At 57.1% G+C, this 22,144-nt stretch overlaps 1 protein-coding gene across 7 annotated transcripts in view; it reads right to left on the bottom strand.

Annotated features, from left to right (window-relative positions):
- ARAP1 (ArfGAP with RhoGAP domain, ankyrin repeat and PH domain 1) overlaps positions 1-22,144 on the bottom strand; it is a 63,126-nt gene that overhangs the window by 16,382 nt on the left and 24,600 nt on the right. For 4 of the 7 annotated variants that reach the window (XM_082660020.1, XM_082660022.1, XM_082660023.1 and 1 more), the window contains exons 3-14: positions 12,254-12,423; positions 11,605-11,672; positions 10,872-11,002; positions 10,575-10,730; positions 9,982-10,051; positions 9,558-9,678; positions 8,949-9,151; positions 8,294-8,403; positions 5,650-5,849; positions 3,731-3,816; positions 2,313-2,495; positions 1,051-1,225 (exon numbers count right to left, since the gene is read on the bottom strand). In XM_082660020.1, the coding sequence (XP_082516146.1) occupies positions 1,051-1,225; positions 2,313-2,495; positions 3,731-3,816; positions 5,650-5,849; positions 8,294-8,403; positions 8,949-9,151; positions 9,558-9,678; positions 9,982-10,051; positions 10,575-10,730; positions 10,872-11,002; positions 11,605-11,672; positions 12,254-12,423 (1,673 nt within the window). Of the gene's footprint in view, positions 1-1,050; positions 1,226-2,312; positions 2,496-3,730; positions 3,817-5,649; positions 5,850-8,293; positions 8,404-8,948; positions 9,152-9,557; positions 9,679-9,981; positions 10,052-10,574; positions 10,731-10,871; positions 11,003-11,604; positions 11,673-12,253; positions 12,424-19,285; positions 19,566-22,144 lie in introns of those variants that run through there. The other 3 variants (XM_082660024.1, XM_082660025.1, XM_082660026.1) reach the window with 2 other exon arrangements.

The following is a 22,144-nucleotide window of genomic DNA, read 5'->3' as shown; positions in this document are numbered from 1 at the left end:
TACTGCCACATTCAGGATTCTGCCTAAGCCATTCTCCACCTTTCCCCACTTGTGAGAATTCCATCCCACTCACAAGGCCCGGCTCCAGTACCTCTCCTTCCAGGGAGCTCCCCTGAATCCCCAGCCCAGCTCTTCCTGTTGCAGGCACAGGACCAGTACACTACAAGGGGTGGGGGGGACCCTCGAGCAAACTCACCAACAATAAGAGAGCGTGTCTCAGACACTGCAAAGCCTAAGGAAGCAGCCTGGCTCCAGCCCTGCTCCCAGCAGTCCCAAAGCCCAAGCCAGCTGGGTGGTCTCCTGTGCCTTCCCCGGACACCTGGGCTCTCTCCAGCCCGGCGCACCCCACCCACCCATGGCCCTGAGCCCAGAGTCCTGGCCGCAGATCTCCACCCTCAGTCCTAGGATGTGGCCCCAGAGGCTAGCGCTGGGCCATGACCAGCGGCGCTCACCCCCACCACCCCCTCCTCAGCTACCCCGAGAGCGGGAGCCAAACGGGACCCAACCCGTCTGCAACAGAGCCCCACCCAGACAGAACGGCGGACAGGGCTGCTGTGGTGAGTCCCCCGCACACAGAGAAATGCAGCACCTCCCCCCGACAGCAGCGCAGACACGCTCTGCACATGCACAAACTCCAACGCCCTCGACACTCCCAGGGGCAAGGAAGCAGAGCCACAGCAACTCAGAGACACACGGACACCGGCACACGGATGCCACCCCGAGGTCCCACACTTGGGTCAGGGAGGAACCCACAAATACACAAAGAGATGCAGAGACGGAGACACAAAGGGAGATGCAAACAAACACGCGTGTGAAGGGGAAGCCAGAGGCACAGATGTACACTGACGTGCAAACCCGAAACGTCACACACACTCTTGCACCAGGGTCCCTGGAGGAGTTGTAATTATAGCTCAAGTGGTACGTAAATCAAAGCTCACAGGACAATACCCAGCCCCTAGCACCCAATAACTGGCATCCCCTCCAAAGGGCCAGACCCTGGCAGCAGGGAGGCCCCATCCCTTGAGGAGGATGGTCCCACCAGCCACTCACCTGTGGTCCGGTTGTTTCGAAGGAATTCCATCTGCAGTGTCTGTCCCGCCTGCTCAGCGAGAGCCAGGGGCGTGGGGACTTCAGGGTCCCCCGAGAAGCAGTTGACCCCAGCCCCGCAGCCCAGGAGCGCCTGGGTCTCAGCCAGGTCTGAGGTTGTGACTGCGGCACACAGGGCCTGGGAGGAGGGGAGAGGAGTGGGGAGGGTCAGCCTAAGCCAGAGTGAGGGGCAAGTGGGACAGGGGTCGTGCTGCGGTGGGGTCGGGGTGCGGGGTCGGGAAGAGGAAGGGGTCACCCAGGTTAGGGGTCCATCCTCAGGGTGAAAGAGAAGAAAGGGAGGAAGAAAGACAGGAGGAGGAAAAGAAAGGCCAAGCGGAGTGGGGGGGGGGCAGGGGCATCCCCACAGAGGCCAGGGGTCCTAGCAGTCCAGGCCTCACCCTGCTGACAGCCCCCTGGGACCCTGTCAGCCACCAGGCGTGTTCTCTAGAGGCTCTCAAGCTCCCTCTGCCTTGTGGAAGGCCAGAGGGGGGTGCTTTGTAGCTCATTCCTCCCACATTTGAATTCCTCACCGCCTGCCCATCCCTCCCAACCAATGGGAGCTGCCGCCCCTCCTGGCTGGCGGGCTAGACTGGGCTGGGCTGGGGGCTGGACGCCTGGGTTCCTGGGAGGTGGAGGCCTGGCTCCCACTGGGCTTCTAGCTGGACTGAGCCCGACTGGGTGGGGCTGCTTGGGGGAAGGGCTGAAGGTTGACCAGAAGTCACAAGCGGCATCCCTCTGCCTCGGAGCAGGCAACCTCCCACTCAGGCCAAGCCAGACCAGGGACAGGGCTTGGCTCCCAGCCTGTCAGGGCCTGGGGCCCATGAGGGGCCTCATCTTGAGTGGGGTGTGGAAGGGGATGGGTTGGAGCAGCCAGCTGTTTTTCATGAGCCTGACAGGAAATAGCATCCCCACCAAGTTCACTCCTTTTGGCAGGATTCAGGAGCAGGACGGGGTGAGGAGACAGAGGAATCAGGAGCGGAGGGAGGCAGACAGATGCTGGGGACGTGGCCTTGGCCCAAGGGTCAGGCCTGGTTCCTCTCTGCTTTGTCCCAACTGTCCCTGTGGCTGGGCAGGGTCCTTCTGCCCTCTGGGCCTCCGTTTCCCTACAGGGCCACTCATCACTCTGAGCTAGTGGAAAAGATGGGCTGAAACAGAGAGAGCAATGTAGGGGGGGGGCATGAATAACGGGAGTGTTTTAAGAGGCCTCACAGGCCCAGTGCCCTGACCTTGTCCAGCTCCTCCTGGTTGCCAAAGAGCGGATGGTAGCGTCGGTACTTGCCCTCCCGGTATTTGGCCTCTAGGTGGCACCGCCGGGCACCAGGGCTGCTGCTGGGCTGCAGAGCCTCACTGGGCGGCACGTTGGCTGCCCAGAAGCGGTTCCCAGCAGCATTGCCCAGCTGTAAGAAGAGCTGCGGGTGTGGGCAAGAGGTTAGAAGAGAGCCTACAGCCAGGGGGCCACGCCCGGCAAAATGCTGGTTTTGAGGTTATTAGGTGAGGGGCTGGAAGAGCCAGGCCACACGCCCACTTTTCCATCAGGGAAGCTGAGGGACAGCAGGGCCTGCTGGCGGCCATGGGTGCTCCCCCACCAACCCTGGGCCTGAGCCCAGTCCCCAGGACAAGAGGCAGGCAGTCTGACAGGCGGACGTCCCAGGCCTGGTGCCTGGCTGGGGGCCTTGCTACTTCCCCACCCAGTCCCACATCTGGAACTCTGCATTCCTGAGACTATCACAGCCGGGGGTGGGGTGTCGGGGGGTGGCGGCGAACCCTTCAGCCAACTGGGTGGACAGGGATTTTGGAAACATCTCCTGTCCCTGACATTCCTCTCTGGGCTCAGGGGAAAAGAGGTGAGGGCAGACTGTGCACAAGAGTCTGGCATTCGGGGGACTAGTTTATTCATTCTTTCATTCTGCCGATCACTCATTCCACAGCCATTTCCTGGGCCTCCCACCTTGCCTGTTTGTCAGGGCCTGCGTGGGGTGCTGGGGTCAGAGCAGAGAACAAAGAGGAAACAGTCCCAGGCGCCACTGACTCACTCTGTGACTTTGGGCAAGTCATTTTCTCTCCCTGGGCCTCAACGTCCTCATCTGTAAACTGGGGGTTCTAACTCTAACTCACAGGGGATATGATGCCCAAATTACTCTGAAGTCTGCAGCTTGGCTGGGGCTGTCAGGAAGGCCATGTGTGGTCAGGCCCTGGTCCAGCCTCCTGTTGCAGGTTCTCCCCTGTAACTACCACACATATCGGTACCTGGCAACCCCAAGTACACAGGCACAAATGTACACGTGTGAGCGTCCCCCAAATGGACATACTCACACCCACTGGTGCACGAGTAGAGATAAAATGAAGTAAATATTTTAGGTTTTGCAGGACACAGTCTCTGTGGCGTATTCCTCTTGGTGTTTTTTGTTGTTGTTGTTTGTTTGTTTTTTCAAGCAACCTTTTAAAATTGTAAAAACATTCTCAGCTCACTGGCCAGTTTGCTGACTTTGCCAAAAATCAGCTTTTCCAAAATCCTACCCCCTAGATGATCCCAAAGGTCTCTTCTAGCTCCAGGGTGCTAGGGTTGGTGAGATGGGGGAGATGGGGTTGGAAGACCCAGGCAGCAGCTGAGAGGGGCAGACCCCAAACATAGCTCGTTCCCCACCTCAATGAGTGTTTCCGTCCACACCTTCCTGTCCATCTTCAGGCTCCGCACCTTGGAGATACCAGCGCCCAGGCCACGGTGCTCCCCTGTAGACAGAGGGCCAGACACGGGGTCATCTGGGCTCTCTCCTTTACATGAGCACTCCCCCCCCCACCCCGATCCCAGTGCCCATGGGGGCAGACAGGGAGAGGCCATGGGCAGGACCCAGCGGCTAGGCCTGCAGCTCCATCTCCCACACACTCCTGCCCAGGGCACCCCAAAATTGAGCCCTGTAATTGACACCTGGGTTCCTGCAGTAGTCCCCCAGCTGGTTCCCTACAGCCATGCTTGGCCCCCTGCAGGCCACTCTCCACACAACCCAGCCAGAGTGATCTCTTTAAAATGCAAACCTCTTACTTCAAACCCCTGCTTTAGACACTCTCTTAATTCTCCCCAGAATTAGATCAAAATTCCTCACCTGCTTCTTCTCATCTCATGCCTCTCCGCCTCCCCTTCCCCCCCAACACTCAAATTCTCCTCCCTCTTCTAATCATCCATGTTCATTCCTACCTCAGGGCCTTTGCACTCACTGTTCTTTCTGCCTGGATTCTCTTCCCCCATTTCCCCAAGGTTAGCTCCCTCCTGACATTCAGATCTCAGCTGACCTGTCACCTCCTCAGAGAGGGCTTCTCGGCAAACACGTTCTCTACCTAGCACTTGTTACTGCCTGATACTTCTACTGGTTTGTGTATGTATTTTCTGCCTCTCCCCATCAGAATGTAAGCTGCCTGAGAGAAGGAATGTTGACTGCCTGCTTTAGGGTCTAGCCTCAGTGCCTGGAACAAAGCCTGGCACACAGTGAGCGCTTAATAAATCTCTGTGAAATGAAAGGGGAGGGGGGAGTTGGGCTTGGAAGGACGCAACCTTGCTCAGCTACAGATCCCACAAGGGACCCCTGGGAGCAGGGATTGGGCTGGGGGCACCATGAGTGCCTGGCACTGCCTGGCTCTGGCTTAGGCCTCACCTCTCTCTGCAACCTCCTACAGAGCATCTCATCCACTCTGGACACCCTCACTCCTTCCATGAGCCGATGCCTCCCTAATCTGGTCTCCAATGGAGTCATTGCTTTCCACACCCGTCCCTCATAGCCCAAGGCCTCCTAGACATTTGACCTAGATGTCCCACAGCAACTTCCCAGAACTGTTGCACCCCTGGGTCCCCACCTCCAGCCACCCAAGACTGTTCCCAGTGGGGCCGAATTCCCAGCACTCGGCACAGTGCCCAGCACAGACCCTCAATAAACGCTGGTTGAATAGATGAGTGTATCTGAGGCTCCACCCTCTTTCTCTCTCATCCTCCACGTGTGATCTGGGACTCTTCCTCCGTAGATCTAAACGCCTCTCAAATGCTCACTTTCTGGGACCAGGCTCCACCTCCTCTCTCTCATGGATCCGGCAGCAGTCTCCTTGCTCGTCTCCAGTCTCACCAGCTCTGATGCAGCGTCCACCCGTCAGCCAGAGTCGGATGCACAAATCTGACCACGTCCCTCCCGCCCCTGCCTCCCAACCCCCTCTGGATAAAACACCAGCTCCTCCCTCTGCGTGCAAAGCCCTGCCAGACCTGGCCTACTTCCGCTCTTCTGATGTGACTAGACTCCAACAGGCCTGGGCTCAAATCCAGACTCACTTCCTTGCCAGGTGACCGTGAAGGAGCCATTTCCCCTCTCTGTGCCTCGGTGTCCCCACTCATGACGTGAGAAGCTGAATCCCTGCCATGCAGGTTAATCACGGTGGGAAAGGCTTGACACAGAGGTGCAACTTCATAAACGATGCTCTCTGATACTGCCTTCGCTCCAGCCCCACCAGCCAGACAGACCACCTGCCTTCTCAGCACCTCAGCCCTGTCCTGCCCTGGTCTGGCACCCCAACCCCCCCACACACCTGCACAGCGCTTGCAGATGACAACGCAGAGGTTGATGGAGGCCCAGTCAGGCTGGGCAGCTCCACAGTCAGCACAGAATCTGTTGGGGGCCATGGCCCAGATGCGCTCAGCCACCTCCCAGGTAGACAGGGCCTCGGCAATGGCTCTCTGCATGGCCTCCAGCCACTGCTCCTTCTCCAGCTCCGATTCGGCCAAGAAGCTGGGGACACAGGAGTGGGGTAGGGGACTGGTGGGAAAGGACTCAGAGGGATTTGGGGGCAGCATGAGGTGGCACAGCACGAAGGGGGGTGAATAATGCTTTGAGAGCTGACTGTCGGAAGAGGGAGGCGCCCAGGGTCTGTGGGGAGGGTGGGCGTGGACAAAGGCAAGGACACCCCAAACCTGAGAGACGTGTGAATGAGGGCTGGGGGCGGAGGGGCCAGAGGAGGCTCTGCCCTGCCCAGGGAGTAGAAAATGCTGCTGGGAAGAAATGGTGCCCGAGCTAAGCCTTGACAGATGAGGAGGGCTTACCCAGGTGAAGAGGTAGAAAGGTGTCCTAGACAGAGGGAACAGCACGTGTGAAGTGACAGGAGGGCACACAGGGCATTCCAGGGCCTGCGGGCAGGATGGGGGTACTGGCAGAAAAGAAGCTGGGAGACAGAGAAGGCAAGCCTGTGCCATGCAGAGGAGGTCAGAGTGTACTCAGAGGACAGCAGTGAAGCCGTAGAGGGTTTCAGGGGGGTGAGGGACACAGAGATGTTTTCCCTCTCGCTCTTTCTTTTCCTGCTGCCACCAAGTCACATGTGTGCATTCAAGATTCGGCTCCACCACTGCCATGGCCGAGGAGGGCACTGCTGCTGGCGATGGAATGGACGTCAACGCTGCTTTACGAGAGGTGCCGAGACCACCCTCGCCCACGAAGCCTGAATCTTCTGAGCTGCCAAGGCCTCAGCCAGGCGCTAAGCCCGTCTCTGCGTGCTTGCGTCCAACTGGGGGAGCCCAGCACGCCAGGCCGGTGGAGGCCCTTGGAGCCGAACACCAAATCAACCTGATTAAGGTCCATGACAGTAAGGATCTAGGGGAATGCGCAGGGCTCTGGAGAGCTGACAGAGAAGGAAAACTCCAGAGAAAGCAGCTGGTTACAGTTGTGTGGTAGTTAAGGAGGATGGCAAAGAATCTCAGGCCATAGACGTCAATCAAAGATTACTACGAATCTAAGAAATGAACAAATACAAACTTGGCTTTCAACAAAAAGGAAGAAAAAGGATCCTCTGACGGTCACAGATAGGCAGCCCAAGGGTGAAGAGGCAGGCGCCAGGCCAGAGGGCCCACAGGCCTAGGCCCTGCAGGAAGGGGCCAGACGGAGGTGAGGGAGTGATGGAGGCAAGACGGGGGCAGTGATGATGGGTTTGCACAGGGATGAGTAGGAGAGGTGGGGTCCCCGTGGGTGGAGATGGGGCCCAAGGAGGAGCAGTGAGCTGGGGAGGAATATTCGGGGGAAAATGTCCATAGAACCATTAGACGTGCAGCTCTAGAGCTCAGGAAAAAGACCCTGAAGGCAGAGATCCGAGCTAAGGGCGAAGGAGATGATGCTGGAGGAGGGGTGACATCGTTTAGACTGAGCAGTCGCCGCACGCTGTATCAGATACAGCTTTACAGAGACTGCCTCACAGACGAGGAAACTGAGGCACAGAGAGGCCAAGTGATTTGCCCAGGTCATGAAGTGACCCAAGGATGGACCCCAGATGTTACAGACTGAAGCGCGTCCCCCTGAAATTCACAGGTTGAAGCCTCAAACCCCCGTGTGACTGTATCTGGAAATACGGCCCTTAGGGAGGTAACTAAGGTTAAATAATGTCCTAAGAGCAGGTTTTTTTATAAAGAGAGGAAGGGACACCAGACATCTCTCTCTCTCTCCATGTGCACAGAGGAAAGGCCGTGTGAGGACACAGTGAAGCGGCGGCCACTTACAAGCCAGGAAGAGAGACCTTGCCAGAAACTAACCCTGACAAAATCTTGACCTTGGACTTCCAGCCTCCAGAACTGTGAGAAAATAAACTTCTGTTGTTTAAGACCCTGGGTCTGTGGTATTCCGTCATGGCAGCTGAGCTGATACACAGGATTTAAACCCAGGCATGGCACAGTGCCTCAGAGGCAGTGGCTGAAGGCCTGGGAGTGGGCGAGTCCGTCCAGGTAGAAGACAGAGGACAGAGACAGACCACTGAGGGACAGCTGAGGTCAGAGAAAACCAAGATGGTAGAGTCTTGGAGGCTCAGGGAAAAGCACCCAGGATGGGCATGAGATAGGGAGTGAAGAGCAGCCTCTGATCGCAAGCAACTATTATTGACAGACAAGCACTTTTGAGGGAGCAGGGCAGGCTGGAGGGGATAGCAGGGTGAGTGGGCGGTGCAGAAAGCCCATATGGAAGCACTGTGGCAGGGAAGGGGGGACAGTGATGGACAGAGGGAGGGGGGTATAAGTGAGATTTCTGAGAAGGAAGAGATCAGAGCAGGTTAGCAAGTGAAGGTAAAGGCCCAGCAGGGTGGGTAGGGCTGGGAAGAGAGGGGAGAAATCCATCCTAGAAGAAGGGGCAGCTTCCTACATATGCAAGAAGAAAATACTGGGAGGGAGTGAGGATGCAGGTGAACAATGAGGGAGGCTCACCTGAAGATGCGGTAGGGGGTGGTGAGGTCGAAGCCGCGTCGGTCTGCTGCTTCCTTCACGTTGCCCACGCTCATGTCGATGAAGGTGATGCCGATGCCCAGGTGGTACTCCTGGCAGTAGGTGGGAAGGGGTGAGGGCAAGCCTGAGGGGTGGGGCTCAAGGCCCAGGGAAGGGGCAGAGAGGAGGGGGAGGTGGTACTTTAGGGACTAGAAAGTGCCCAGGAAGGAGATAAGGGAGGGCTCAGGAATCTGGGCATGGGTAAATGGACCTTGATCAGAGGCCATGTAGCAATAAGTAAGAGGTGCAAGAGCCAGGGCGGTGATGGGAGGGTAATGCTCAGGGACCAGGCAGGAGAGGGGTCAGAACTAGGGGCAGGAAGCGGGGCAGGCAAACAGCTGGGTCAGGGGAAGGGGGAAAGGGAAAGGGCGGGGCTGAGTGACCAGGTGGGCAGGGCTGAGGGACCAGGTTAGGTGAGGTGGGGGCTTGAGGGACCAGGTGGGCGGGGCTGAGGGGCTGAGGAACCAGGTGGGTGGGGTTGAGGGAACAGGTGGGCAGGGGTTGGGGCTGAAGGACCAGGTGGGTGGGGGGCAGGGCTAAGGGACTAGGTGGGCAGGGGAAACGGGAGAGGTTCGGCAGCCTGGCTGACCAGTCGCACCTCCAGATTCTTGTAAAGCTGCACTTTGTCCCCAACCACGGCCACATAGAGTTTATTCTTGAAGCCACGTAGCTCCAGGCTGCCGGCGCGGTCAGGGGGCTCTGAGCCTTGAACTCCCAACGGATGAGCACTAGACAGTCGGGCCCGAGCACGCTGCTCAGCCACCGCCTGCTGCAGGGCCTGCATCCACTCCTTCCGCTCCGCTGCAGGCACAGGGGAAGGGGCAAGCCCCAGCTCAGCCCGGTGGGGATCCCCCTAAGGGTTCCCCATTCCAGGCCCCTCAGGCAACACCTCTGCCAGAAAGCCCACCCAGGCTGGCCCACCTATCTCTAAGTTCTCTGACTTGGACAAGCTCAGGCTCCAATCCCAGCTGTGCCACTTAGGGTGGGCAAGGCGCTTGGCCTCTCTGAGCCTGCTTCTCCCCTGTAAATGGGGATGTGTGGTTCTGAGGACTCAGCACAAAGCTGGACAGAGGGGGCCCTCCCCTCCCCCACCTCACAGAGGGTTGACTCCTCTCTCGGTTTGATGTGGGGGGAGCAGATGTGCCCTGGTTCTCCTCCCTCACTTCTCAAGCCAAACTGCCAGTCTTCCTCCTGCCCCCCTCCCTACCATCACTCTCCGCCCGGAAGGCAAAGGTCCGGTTATTCGTGATCACTTCAAACTTTTGGTCCCCAATAGCAGCCACTCGGGAGATGCAGGCCACAGGGACAAAGCGCTTTGAGTAGGCATCCTGGGGGAGAGAGAGGAGCCGACTGTGGGGTGAGGCCCACAGAGGCCCAGCCCCTCCTTGACTCCCTCAACCTCCGTTGAAATGAAGGTTGCAGCCCCACCTCCCACAGGTGGTGACAGCCCCTACACCAACCCTGGCCAAGGCCAAGGCTGGCCAATGGGCCAGGAGGACACAGTTCAAGGAGTCACACTACAGCTCTGGTGAGGACTCATCTAGGGACGGACTCCACCTGGGTCCAGTGTTGGGGTTCAACCCAAGACCAGGCTGAAGCAGGGTCATATCACGGACTAACATGGGCCTCACCTTGTTACTATCAAAGTATCGTAGGTGATCGGTATCCAGTCTCACCCATCGCTTCTGATAGATATAAGATCTGGAGAGGCAGAGGCAGAGGGACAACAGAGCAAAGGACTGGGAATTAGGGAGAGGCTCCGGGATCACCCTAGCCCCCTCTGGAAGCCACATACAAAGTTAGGAACAGCCAGGTCCAAGGGAGGAAGGATCCCAAGTGGTCACTGAGAAGATGAACTTTTACCTACAGCAAGAGTGATTGATGTCAGACTCCAAGTAGGACTTCCCAGTTTCGGGATTTTTTTTTTTTTTTTTTTTTTGGCTGCTCTGTGCAGCATGAGGGATCTTAGTTCCCCAACTAGGGATCAAACCCGTGCCCCCTGCATTGGGAGCGCAGTCTTAACCACTGGACCGCCAGAGAAAGGACTTCTCAGTGTTAAGGGTAATAAAGCATAGGTCTGGTGGGGATGATCGGCAGTTACAGTCTGCCTGGAGGGAGACCTGCTCCAATAACCCTGTCCCCTCTGGTTTTCTGATCCGCGATACCAGTATACTAGAGCCCACACCATGCAGAGCACCAGTAGGACCCACCAGGCTTCACTCACCCTTGCGGTGGGTTCTTGTCCAGCCAGCCAGCCTTGATGACCGGTGGGCTGGGAGTGGGGCCCACAGGCAGCCCGTCCATGGGGTGCGGTCGGGGATCAGGAATCAGGAGGCTGCTGGGCAAGGATGAGCTCAGGCTGCTAGTGTGCCATCCACCACTGGGGGGAGAAGAGAGGGAGTGAGGAGGCCAGAGTGGGGGCTCCCATGGGGTGGGGGCGGAGGAAACGGAGAGGCTGGGTCGGGCTTGGGGAAGGAGGATAGCTGGGTGGGAGAACCACCCGAGAGAAGAGGACGCTTACTTGGGGATGTCCTCATAGGCGTGGCCATCCTCAGCTTCATCCCCTTGGTCGTCCCCAGACAGCTCCTCCCCCTCGCTCAGCAGACTGGCCACACGCACGGCCCGCGGGACTTGGCTCACTGGGGGGTCCTCCTGTTCCCCAGACCCGCTCAGTGTCATGCTCCCCTCCAAGCCCCAGATCACACCCAACTCGGGGCTGCCACATCCCCCTCTGCCCACTCCATCCTGGACCCACACAACTCTGCACATTTACTTCTCTTTCCTCACACTCCTCTCCTCCCCAGCCCCCAGCAGTCTGCACAGGGACCCAGGGAGACGGGGTCACAGGTACAGAGAAAACCAGTGCAGGCACGGGCCCAGGTGAGAGACAAAGACAGAAAGATAAAGGGATAGAGAAAAAGACACATGGATGGAACGTTAAGGCACTCAGAGAGAGGGTGACACGGGGACACAGAAAGTGAAACAGAGACAGAGGGACACCCCAAGACAGATGTGCTCCAAACACCAAGAGAGAGAAGGGGCCACACAGCCATCCAGATGCAGCTGAAGACTGGAGCCACAAACCAGAGCCCCCAGACCCCCACAGAGCAAGACAGTGAAGGGGAAGGGAACTCTCCAGGGAGCCGGCTACCTACTCTCTATCTGGTGGTCCCCAGGGTCTGAAAGGCACCTGGGTAGCCTGCCCTCCACACTGACAGGCAGACAGCCCAAACCCTAACCACTGCCTGACCCACCTTCTTGGTCATCACGGCAGCTGGGGCCCTCGGCCCCTCCTCTGGGAGCTCATCGTAGTCAGGGTCATCTGGGGAGATAGAGGGGAGGGGGAGACTCAAAGGCAAAGAAGCCTGGCCTCCCCCAGCCTAAGAAAGACCCTGCCCCACCCTGGCTTGGCTTGCAAAAAAAGGCACAAAGGACAGGAAGTGCTATTTATATTCTCGGGGCTTCACAGGACAGCACTAGGGGGCGGCCAAAGGAGAGGCCGGGCCACCACAGGGAGGTCTGACTGGGCAGCAAGCTTGGGGGTCAGGGTAGGGACTGTCTTAAAAAGGCTAAAAAAAAGCAACACGAATCGAGACAAGAAAAAGTGGACAATCCAAGGAAAAGCAAACTGCCCATGACCATGGAAAACAGTCCCAGACTTTAAACCACGGGCAAACCAAGAAGTCTGCCATCTGCCCACACCTAACAGTCAGTAGGTCAGAGAGCTGGGTGCTGTCTCCATTCTAAGGATGAAGGGAAGATGCTCACCTGTCCAGGGCCACAGAGTGGGTCGGTGGCAGGGCCCAACAGAACGGGGGAGCACGATCCTTACGCCCTTGCAGACTCTCCAGCCCTGATCCCAGGCCACCCACCCAGAGCCCCATGCTTCGCTAGGGCACTCACCAAACTCTGGGAGCACGCAGAGAGGCTTCGGGGGAATCTCTGGGGGGCTGGGAGGTGGAGATGGGGGCTGGGGAGGCCCCCGGGGGAAGATGGCCGGGGGCTCCTCAGGCTCTGGCTGGGGAGGGAATGATGGTGGCGGTGACAGTAACTCTTCTTCCTTGGCAGGAAGGCTGGGAACAGACCAAAAGTTGGGCATCAAGTTCAGTGCGGCTGAGTCACTGCGCCAGCGACACTGCGACAGAATCAGGACTCAAACCCACTGCGCCCCCCAGCTCACATGAGCAGCTGCACAACTCATTCATTCCACACACTCAGACAGAGCCCTCCTTGCCTCCCTCCCCTGCCCCAAACCCTCCAAGCTCTCCAGAGCAGGCACCTTCCTTGGCTTCATGAGCTGGCCCTGCCTTGCTGGGACAGGGTCACCTGTCCCCAAAGTGCTGAGTTTTAGCCACATGTACCCACTGGATCTCCACTCTAAAAGAGAGATGAAGACCAGAAAGGGGTGGGGGGTGGTGTGCATCCTAGCCTGGGAGTCAGGGAAGGCTGGACCTGAGCTTTTATTTATTCATATTTTATTTATTTATTTATTTTTATTTTTGGCTGCATTAGGTCTTTGTTGCTGCGCATGGGCTTTCTCTAGTTGTGGCGAGCGGGGGCTACCCTTAGTTGCAGTGCGTGGGCTTCTGGTTGTAGTGGCTGATTGTTGCGGAGCACGGGCTCTAGGCGCACAGGCTTCAGTAGTTGTGGCACGCAGGCTCAGTAGCTGTGGCTCGCGGCCTCTAGAGCACAGGCTCAGTAGTTGTGGCACACAGGCTTAGTTGCTCCACGGCATGTGGGATGTTCCCGGACCAGCGACCGAACCCGTGTCCCCTGCATTGGCAGGCGGATTCTTAACCACTGTGCCACCAGGGAAGTCCCTGGACCTGAGATTTTAAGGATAAGAAGGTGTCTGCTGGAGAATGGATGGCGCAGGACTGAAATGGGCATCAAGGCCAAGGGCACAGACCAGAGCCTTAGAAACCAAGTCCTGAGGCCATAAGCCGTGGGTCTCTGGATCAAGACCATCTTCTCTCGTCTTGAATATTCACCATCCCCCAGGACCCCTCAAACTCACCTGAACCCACCATACTTCTCATCTCTGCTATCACTCCCCCCAGAAGCCTTCTCTGACTCCAAGGCCAGGTTCAAGGTGCCTGAACTCCCACAGCCACAGTGCTCCTGTCTGTCTGTCTCAGCACAGATCGCACTGCTTCCTGCAGGCTGAGTGTCTCCAAAGGACATCAGAGACGTGGGTTTCAACCTCGCCTCAGTCTCAGTTCCTGTCTGTCCTGGGGCAAGCACCTAGCCTTTCTGAGCCTCGGTTTCCTCATCTGTAAAATAAGGACTACAAAACTGTTGTGGCAGGGTGGCTGGAGGATTAACCATGACAAGGCGTGTCGTGCATCAGCACACAGGATGCACAGAGACCACCAGCCGGAACAGGTGCCTGAGCTCTAGAAGCCTGGCCCCAACTGCTGTCTCTGCCAGCATGCAGCAGGGGCTGAGGAAGAGCATCAGAGCGGGCGGGCAACTTTCTTCTCTGGTGATCTCAGCCTGGTCCACTGCCCCAGTGTTCCTGGCAGTGGCTGACAGCGTGTGACCGCCAAGAAGGCAAGGAAGGGCTGGGGCATGACCATGATGCCGGGCCTTTGCTCCTGCTGCTGCCTCCTGCAGGAATACCTTGCTCCCTGGTCTCTGATCAGAGAACATCTACCTCTTCTTTAACTTCTTTCTCAAGTGCCCCTTCTCTGAAAGTTTTTCCTGACCCCTCCTTCCTGCTCCTCCAGGCCCTGCCCATGTTCCCCTCTGATATGAGCTTTAGATGAATTATTCCAAGTAACTTTTGCTTTTTACTACCTCCCTCCTTTGTGCCAGGTACTGTGCTAGCATCTAAGCCAGGACCTGAACCCTGAGTCCACAGTCTGGGTGCTTCTTAGGACACCTGGCTACTTCCACATTACCCTGCTCCCTATCTCCTTCCTCTCCAAGGGTAAAGAATGAACAAAAAAACTCTTTCCCCCTAGAAACCTGCTAAAAGTGGTATGTCAGCCATGCTCTGAGGCAACAGTGCCTTTGGCAAAAGTGGCCTGAGTGTGGAACTGCACCTAGACTAAGGAGAAACTGTAAGTGGTCTCTTGACCTGGGGGAGAAGTCGGAGCTTTGGACTTCCCAGAGTGTGATGGCTCATAACCGGGCACAGCCTGTGCAGGGACCTGAAACCACACTTGTGCGGTTGTTACAAGACATATTGGCCCCTTGGGGCAAGAGTTCTCTAAGCCAGGGTGGCGCCCACACCTGTTGGCTGTGAGTCTCATCCCTCATCCCTGAGCTGCCCCCTGGAGGACCACAGAGAACAGCTCCTGGACAGATGTGTGGACAGTGGCGCTGACTGCCACAAGGACCCCGCGGCAGAGGAAGACCTGCTGCTGTCCTGGTGGCCAGTTATTCCCTCTCTACATGCTTTTCAGGGAATCTGATGCCAAGTGGGCCTAGGGTAGGGGTTTAGCTGGACCTATGAAGACCCGCTGATGGACACTGTACTAGGCTGTCTCCCCGACTTGACCCTGAGTCTCTTTAGGGCAGGGGCAGCCTTGGACTTGACTCTTTATCCCCATAGTCCACCCATAGGGCCTGGCTGAGTGAGCAACAAGAGCATGTTGGATGGGTGGGTGGGGGGTGGATGGGTAGGTGGATAGGCTGGCGGACAGGGTGGGGAGAGAAGCAAATGAAAGGCTGAGTGAGTACACACAGGCCCAAGGGCATGATCTGCGGTGTCGGCCCCCCAGCTAGTCAAGTACAATGTCCTTGGAGACCACACAGTCTCCCAGACTCCAAGAGGAAGGGGCCCTTGGGGGCCCAGTCTGTGATCAGCTGACAACAGAGCTCTAAGCTGTTGGACCAGGACCAGTCAGACTGGCTCAGAGCAGGGGGGACAGACAGGCTCTGCCCTTCCAATACCAAGCAGCCTGAGTGGGCCTGCCTCCCCACCTCCCCCAGGACTGAGGGCCAGTGCTGAGGCAAAGGTGATGGCAACAGAGTATCCTCGGAGCCCAAGCGGCATCAGTCCTCCCATCTCTGGCCCCCAGTCCTCCCCCATCACTGCCTGATCTTATGAGAGGGTCCTGCCCTTCCTGAGGCCTGGCTCCCCAGCATGTGGGCTCCCTAAGACAAGTGCCACACCCATCTTCTTCACTACTGTATGCCCAGCACTCAGCAGGGATGAATAAATAAATGAAGACCTGGATTAATTAATTCTTATTAATTATGTGTGTGTGTGTGTTTTCCCAGCTGTCTTCTAGGTGCTTTAGGTGATTCATTCATTCAGTAACGTATGGCTTATTGCTATTCCCACTTTACAGATGAGGAAACGGAGGCACAGAGAGACGAAGTTAATTTGTCCTTGGTCCCACAGCTGGGATTTGCACCCAGGAAATCCAGCACCACAGCTGAAAGCTCAACCACCAGTGGCAAATGAGGAGGCCACAGCCAGGATCTGAGGGCTTCTCTGAGGCCCGTCTCCTCACACTGGCACCCAACTCAGGATCCAGGAAGCTCTAGGGTTGATGTTCCATCCAAAAGGAAACGTGATCACAGCTCTGATGGCTGTGTTACCACGGTAAGAAAGGAGAGGGGAACAGACACTAAGGGCTCCTCTCCCAGCAAAGCCTTTGCAGGAAGAGGGTGAGAGGGTGCCAAGAAGGTGGGAGAAAGAGGCCCCATGGGCCTCCCGACCTCATAATAGACACCTCCTCCAGGAAGCCTCCAAGCTGACCCCCCGCCTGCCTACCATAGGGGACCAGGGTCATGCTGAGTCAGAGCCAGGCCCAGGAAAGGAGAAGTGGTATCAGGAAGGCACGGATGTGGGAAAATCCCAGGGGAAGGGGCAGTGCCCACAGAATGACCCTAACCCAGCCAGAGTCCTGGCCACTCAGTGCCTGCACCCCTTAGAGCAGCCCCAGCTCCAGTCTGCGGCTAAGGTCCAGCTGGGATGTTCCCCACTGATCTCTGACCCCACAAGACCAGTAGATCAGTCCCAAACCTGAGCAGGGGCTCAGTGGTCCCTCCTATGAGCCTTCGCTCACACCACTTCCTCCTGCCTGCATCTCCCTGCCCTCTCCTTACATCTCAGTCCATGGAAAGCCTATCTGTACCTCAAAATACGGCTCAATGGGCCTCTTCTAGGTAGCCTCCAAGATGCCCACACAGAGCTGCTCACCCCCTGCCCCTCATTCCTGGCTCCTCTGCTCCTTAAGGCCCTTTCTCCTCTATCCAAGTGACATATGGATCTGGGCACTCCTGGGCAGGCCCACTCCAGCCTGGGCCCTCAGCCTAAGAAGGTTTGTTTTATTGGTTTAGGGCAAATACACACAGCCAACCTTGTATCTGTGGGTTGAGGGATATATGAGGGTCCCGAGCCAGAACGGGTAAGAGCAGAGTGACCATATAATTAATCATATAAACCAGAACATTTCTGACAGTTAAAAGAGGCCCTATTAATAACTATGTCAGGGCAACAGATGTAAGCAGGCCTGTCCTGGATGAAATGAGATTTGTGGTCACTGTAGGTAAGAGACAGAGCTTTGCAGCCAGGTGGGTCTGGGCTTGCATCCCAGCTAGACCTCACATCAGGTTGTGTCCTTACAAAGCAGGTCACTTTACCTCTGAGCCTCAGGTTCCTCTCTGGTCTGCTTCCAGGCTCACTGATAATTCAGTAAGGAGAGCCAACTGCCACATGTCACCAGCACAACTTTCTCACCCTGCCTGTGGCTGAAGGAGGCTCAGGCCCCACAGGATGGGCCAGGAACCTGTCCCACAGCCCTCTCCTCCAGGGTGGCCCCTGGTTCTCCCTTCACTCCTTTCTATTTATGTCAAACACCATAAGGGTAGATGGGCAGGGCTGCAGAGTGGGGCAGCCTGAATGTCTCAGGCTGGCCTTGAACCGATCCACTCTTACATTCCAGCCATCCTTGACTGAGCTGCGTTCCATAAATGCATACTTCCAGGCTTTTGCATATGTTGTTCCTTCCACCTGGAACGCAACTCCATCTGGCCGTCTCCTACTTCTCCTTCCAAAGGTGCAAATCATACATCTTCCCCCTCCACTTTGCGCCTCCCTTCATGCCCCAGGGGCCTTCTGAGGCGTCTCCAGTCCCCACACTTCTGAGCACTCAGTATAGTTGTATCTGTCAATGTTTCCTTCACTGAACTGACCTCAGAGGACCAAGGACTCAGGCCTATACCCTGTCCTGGAATCAGGACTTTCCCCCTACAGGGTCACACAGGCCTTGGAGGGACCCAGCCCAAACCCAGCTCCTGGATTTTCACCAGCAGGGCCAAGAGGTGGGATCAGACTCTGATTTGGACACATCTGCCTCCTCTTCTGACCTCCTCGTCCCACAGGGGCAATCTTTCCCAACTGCCCACTTCCTCATCCTACTTGGGGCCCAGGCCTCAGTCAGCCCTAGGTTTCTTTCTTCCTCCGTGGCTGCCCTCGTCATTCCTTCTCCATCATGAGGCCCAAGGGTCAGCCCCTCTAGCGCTTTCCGGGCTCTGTCCTACTTACTTCTGCCCAAGCCACAGCAGAGAAGCCCTTCTTGGTGTCTCACTTGCTTAGACGTGATGTCTGCGGTATGCCTCTCAGCTTTTGCATATGCTGTGAGTCCCCTCAGGCCAATCCCTCTCCATGCCACAGCGTCACCCAACACAGAGGGGGCTTCCTGGACTGTGTTCTGAACGAATGAATGACCATCGCCCCACTCACATACTGATTACTGGAGGTCAGCAGCTCTCCATCCCTCCATACAGCAGTGCCCCACGGACCTGGCATCCACCCTCAAAACCAAGGTTTCACCCAGCTCTTTGTACTTCACCCTGGAACAATATAGCAGCTATCATTTGCTAAGTACCCCCTATGTGCCAGACATCCTGCTGGGAGTCTTTTTTTGTTGATTCCTCGACTCCCCTGTGCTCAGGACACACCTCCTTCACCAGGAAGTCTACCCAAACTGCTCCCTCCTCTAAGCTCACACAGTTGGGAGTCTTGCTGTCATGGGCAGGAAAGGGCTGAGGCCCAGGTCTCCCATGGCAGCTCTTCCTGCTTCCCAGGCCTGACCCTGTGCTGGCTTGTGAAGGCAGTGGGGGGAGGAAGTTCACCCTTCAGGTGGCTCACAACTGTACTAGCCTCTCTCCCCCATCCCAGGGCTGGCCTGGCTGGAGGAGAAGGTGCAGGTGTCTGCTGGGCCCTATGGAAAGATGAGCCAAGGGCGCAGGGCAGAGCCAGGTACACAGACAGGACCTGGTTAGAGGAATCTCTATGTCCCCAGTGGCCCAAGCACAGGGTTATTGAGCTCATTAGGGACCACAGCAATTGGGGGGAGCCCCCCAATGACACAGGCACCCCCACCACACCACCAGCCCTGGAAGGAGGGATAGGAAGTCGCCAGCTAAGTGCCAGCCCTTGACAGGCCTTCCTATCACCTGGACTGCGGGGAGGGCAAGGGGGCTCTGGTAGGAGCTGCCCAGAGCCACAGCACCCTTGAATTTGACCCTGAGAGAAGTCACCTAAGCCTCTGGAGGCAATCCTCAGTGGGGTGCAGGGAGCCAGAACCGAGATCAGCACCAGATCCCTGAGGGGCAGAGACCCCACAGAGGAGCAGTCTGTGAAGCCCAGGAAACAGGCCCCGGGGGGCTCCGAGTGGACCCGGGAGAGAGGTTTATGGGGAGATGGAGACCTGGAAAGCCCAGGGCAGAGAGGGCGAAGAGAGAGGGGAGAAAAGGAAAGGGCAGGAGAAAAACAGAAAATGTAGACAAAGTGAAAGAAGACAGAAAATTCTGAGAGTAAAAAAGGGAGGGGGAGGAGACCAGCACAGAAAACCCAGCAGGCGGAGAGGTGGCAGACAGACAGACAGGGATTCCTGCCCTCCCAGGCCCGCCAGAGGAGCCTCCCCACCTTCCCTTGGCCGACAGCCCAGCCCACAGCGGCCCCTCGCTCACCCTCTGACGCCCTCTGGGTCCGGGGCCCGAGGACTCCTGTGGCTCTGGTCAGCCGGGCCCAGCGTGTGCAGCCTGTGTCCGACCTGGGCTGGTCTCACAGACAGGCCGGCCCCACTCCCTGCGTATGTCTGAGGCCACGTCTGGGTCCAGGCATGGCTCTGTGCACCCGTGATTTGCGTCTTGAGTGTCTGTGATCACTTGTCTGAGTGTGTGTTCCTGTGTGTAACTGTGGGTCTGTCCGGGAGAGTGAGTGTGTGTACGTGTACGTGTGTGTCTGTGTCTGAATCCAGCTCTGGTCTCCTCTAGCTTCCTGCTCTCCGCCTCACCCCACCCCCCTGCAGCCCTGGCCAACACACACACTTCCTGAAAACACGGACTGAGACAGAGAGAAAAGTCACCCAGAATCCCCCGGGACAGACACTTCCTGTCCGCCCCCAGGCTGCCCCCCCACCCAGCTGGAGTGAGTGGACAAGCCACCCCAGTGCCATCTAGCAGGACCTTACAGAGTGAACACCCAGAAGGCCCTGGTCCTGGCTGGCCCCTCCCCACGCCCACAAGGAGGCCCAGAGAAGCTGGGAAAGAGGCTCTCTGAAGGGAGCAAGTTCTGCCCTGGCAACAAGTGATCAGCCTTCAGGAAGACCAGGGATTGGCTGGGCTGCAGGGTGGTCGAGGGCACAGGTGGGAGGCCTTGCAGTGTGACTCTAGCTGGTAGCTGTCCCGTCTGGACAAATACTCCCTCTTCCCAAGGTATCTCCAGACATCCAGGTGTCAGAGGAGGAAACAGAGGCCCAGAGCAGCCTAGGAGGGGCTCTGCAGGGTGACCCTGGAACCCTGGATCAGGAATGACCTCTCTGCCACGCTCAGGGAAGCAGGCTCAGAGCGTTCACATCTATGAGACTTAAAGCTGAGTAGACAGTCCCAGGCCAGGAGGCAGGGTTTGAACATCAGCTTCCCCTGAGCTGGGCTGTGTGACTTTGAACAAGTTTCTCAGCATCTCTGGACTTAGCTAGTTCCCTATGACAGGCTTAAGTGATGGTGGGTGTGCAAACCCTTTGAGGGTGCAATGGGGTCCTCCCAGGCCAGGCAGAATAATGAACCTGGTTCTGAGAGTCCTGACCCAGTTGGTGCAGAGGGGAGAGGACCCCATCCCTGCTCCTTTTCTGCCTGCCTCCCTTGAAGTCTCTCCCTTTCTAAGAGGCCTGGGGTGACAGAGATTGGGTAGTGGGAAGGGATTTGGGGTGTCCTGTAACCCTACTGTCCAGGGTCCACTAGGGGTGAGTCTGCACGGGCAGCACATGTGCTCAGCGCCTGGCAGTACAGAAGCTCATGCAGGCCTCATCTATTTACTAACACAGCAAACACTTGCTGAGTGCCTGCTAGGCACCTGGCACTGTTTCAGATGTTGGGGATTCAGTCGTAGATGAAACTGACGAGCATCTGAGCACGAATGGAACTGACATTCTAGGGGGCTCAGCCTCTTGGCAGCACGTGCAAACACAGCACGAGCACACACTGGCTCACACCTGACAGCACACAAATAACACACATGCCAATTCACCACCCACATCACACGCACTCACCAATACACTCACGCTGTTGGAGTCCCCACAATACCAGTACGCATGGGCACGTGTAGGCGTGCACACAGGCCTTGATAAATTTGCACACACTACAGCAAGTCACCACTGAAACTGTATGGTGCATAATACAGTTTCAAATCCCCACCTGTGTGCATATGTTAGGATCATACATCGCCTCCCTTAGGACATGTGCGGATGCAAAAATACACAGACACACTACTATCCTGACAGACACACGCCTAGGGGTGCACACACACAAACTGGCCAGGCATGCCCTCATGTGGAGTCACTAGATCCCAGATTCTGCTGGGGAGCCCAGTGATGGACCGGAACCAGGCAAAAATGCTCCCTCAGTCACCACCTGATCTGGTGTAAGAGGCCCTATGATTGAGAGGGTGAGACCCTCATCACTAGAGGGTGCAGGCAAGGAGAGGAAGGCCACATCAGGAAGCGGGGACTCCTGCAAGGGGGGCAGAAGCAGGCCAGGCTGAGCAGTCTTGCACTGTGCACCACGGAGCCTGGAGTCATAGAAAGGGGCTATGAGGGGACAGGGTAGCCAGTCAGGCTGAATCCTCGCCCCAAACCTGCCCAGCCTTCACCTGTTACACATATGTGAGGCTCTGTCCGCCCTTAGTTTTTCTCCCTCTGGGCTTTAAAGACTTTGTACACCTTGCGAGCCCAGGATGCTAGGACTGCAGATGCCCACAATTCCAAGTGTCAAAGACCCCAGGACACAGGAAGCCAGGCTTGGCAGCTCACCTGCCACTCTGCCCTAAGGAGCAGCCCCAAATTGCAAGGAATAATTGCCTACAAGTTCTGTGAGCACGGAATGAATTTTGGGTCCTCTAGCTACAAGGGGCCGGACTCCTGACCACGGGAGTCTGGCCTCTCCCAGACGTTGGCTAAGTTCAGCCTGAGGATCTGAGAGTGGGGCCTGGTACCCTGGGGTGAAGGTAGGACCCTTGCTCTACCCAGAAAGTCTCCTGAATTCAGATGTCAGTACTAGGAGGGCCATGGAGGGCCAAGGAGGACACCTGATGGGGAAACAGGCCCAGAGGGGCAGCTCCTAATCAGAGTCATGGAGCCAGCTAGACCTGCTCAGGTATCCTGCCTTCTAGGCAGGAACCCAGGCCTCCACTCCTCGACTGGGGTTTTTGCCTCCTCAGCCTTCGTGAACTTCCTATGGACAGGGCCCTGCCTCCTGCCCTTGTTCACCCACTCCCAACCCCCAGAGACAAGCAAACAGACAGACAGACACACACTCCATCCTAACGATGGA

This window comes from Grampus griseus, assembly GCF_964374135.1.
Source record: "Grampus griseus genome assembly, chromosome: 8".
Lineage (NCBI taxonomy): Eukaryota > Metazoa > Chordata > Mammalia > Artiodactyla > Delphinidae > Grampus > Grampus griseus.
This window is presented reverse-complemented; position numbering and strand designations above follow the sequence as displayed.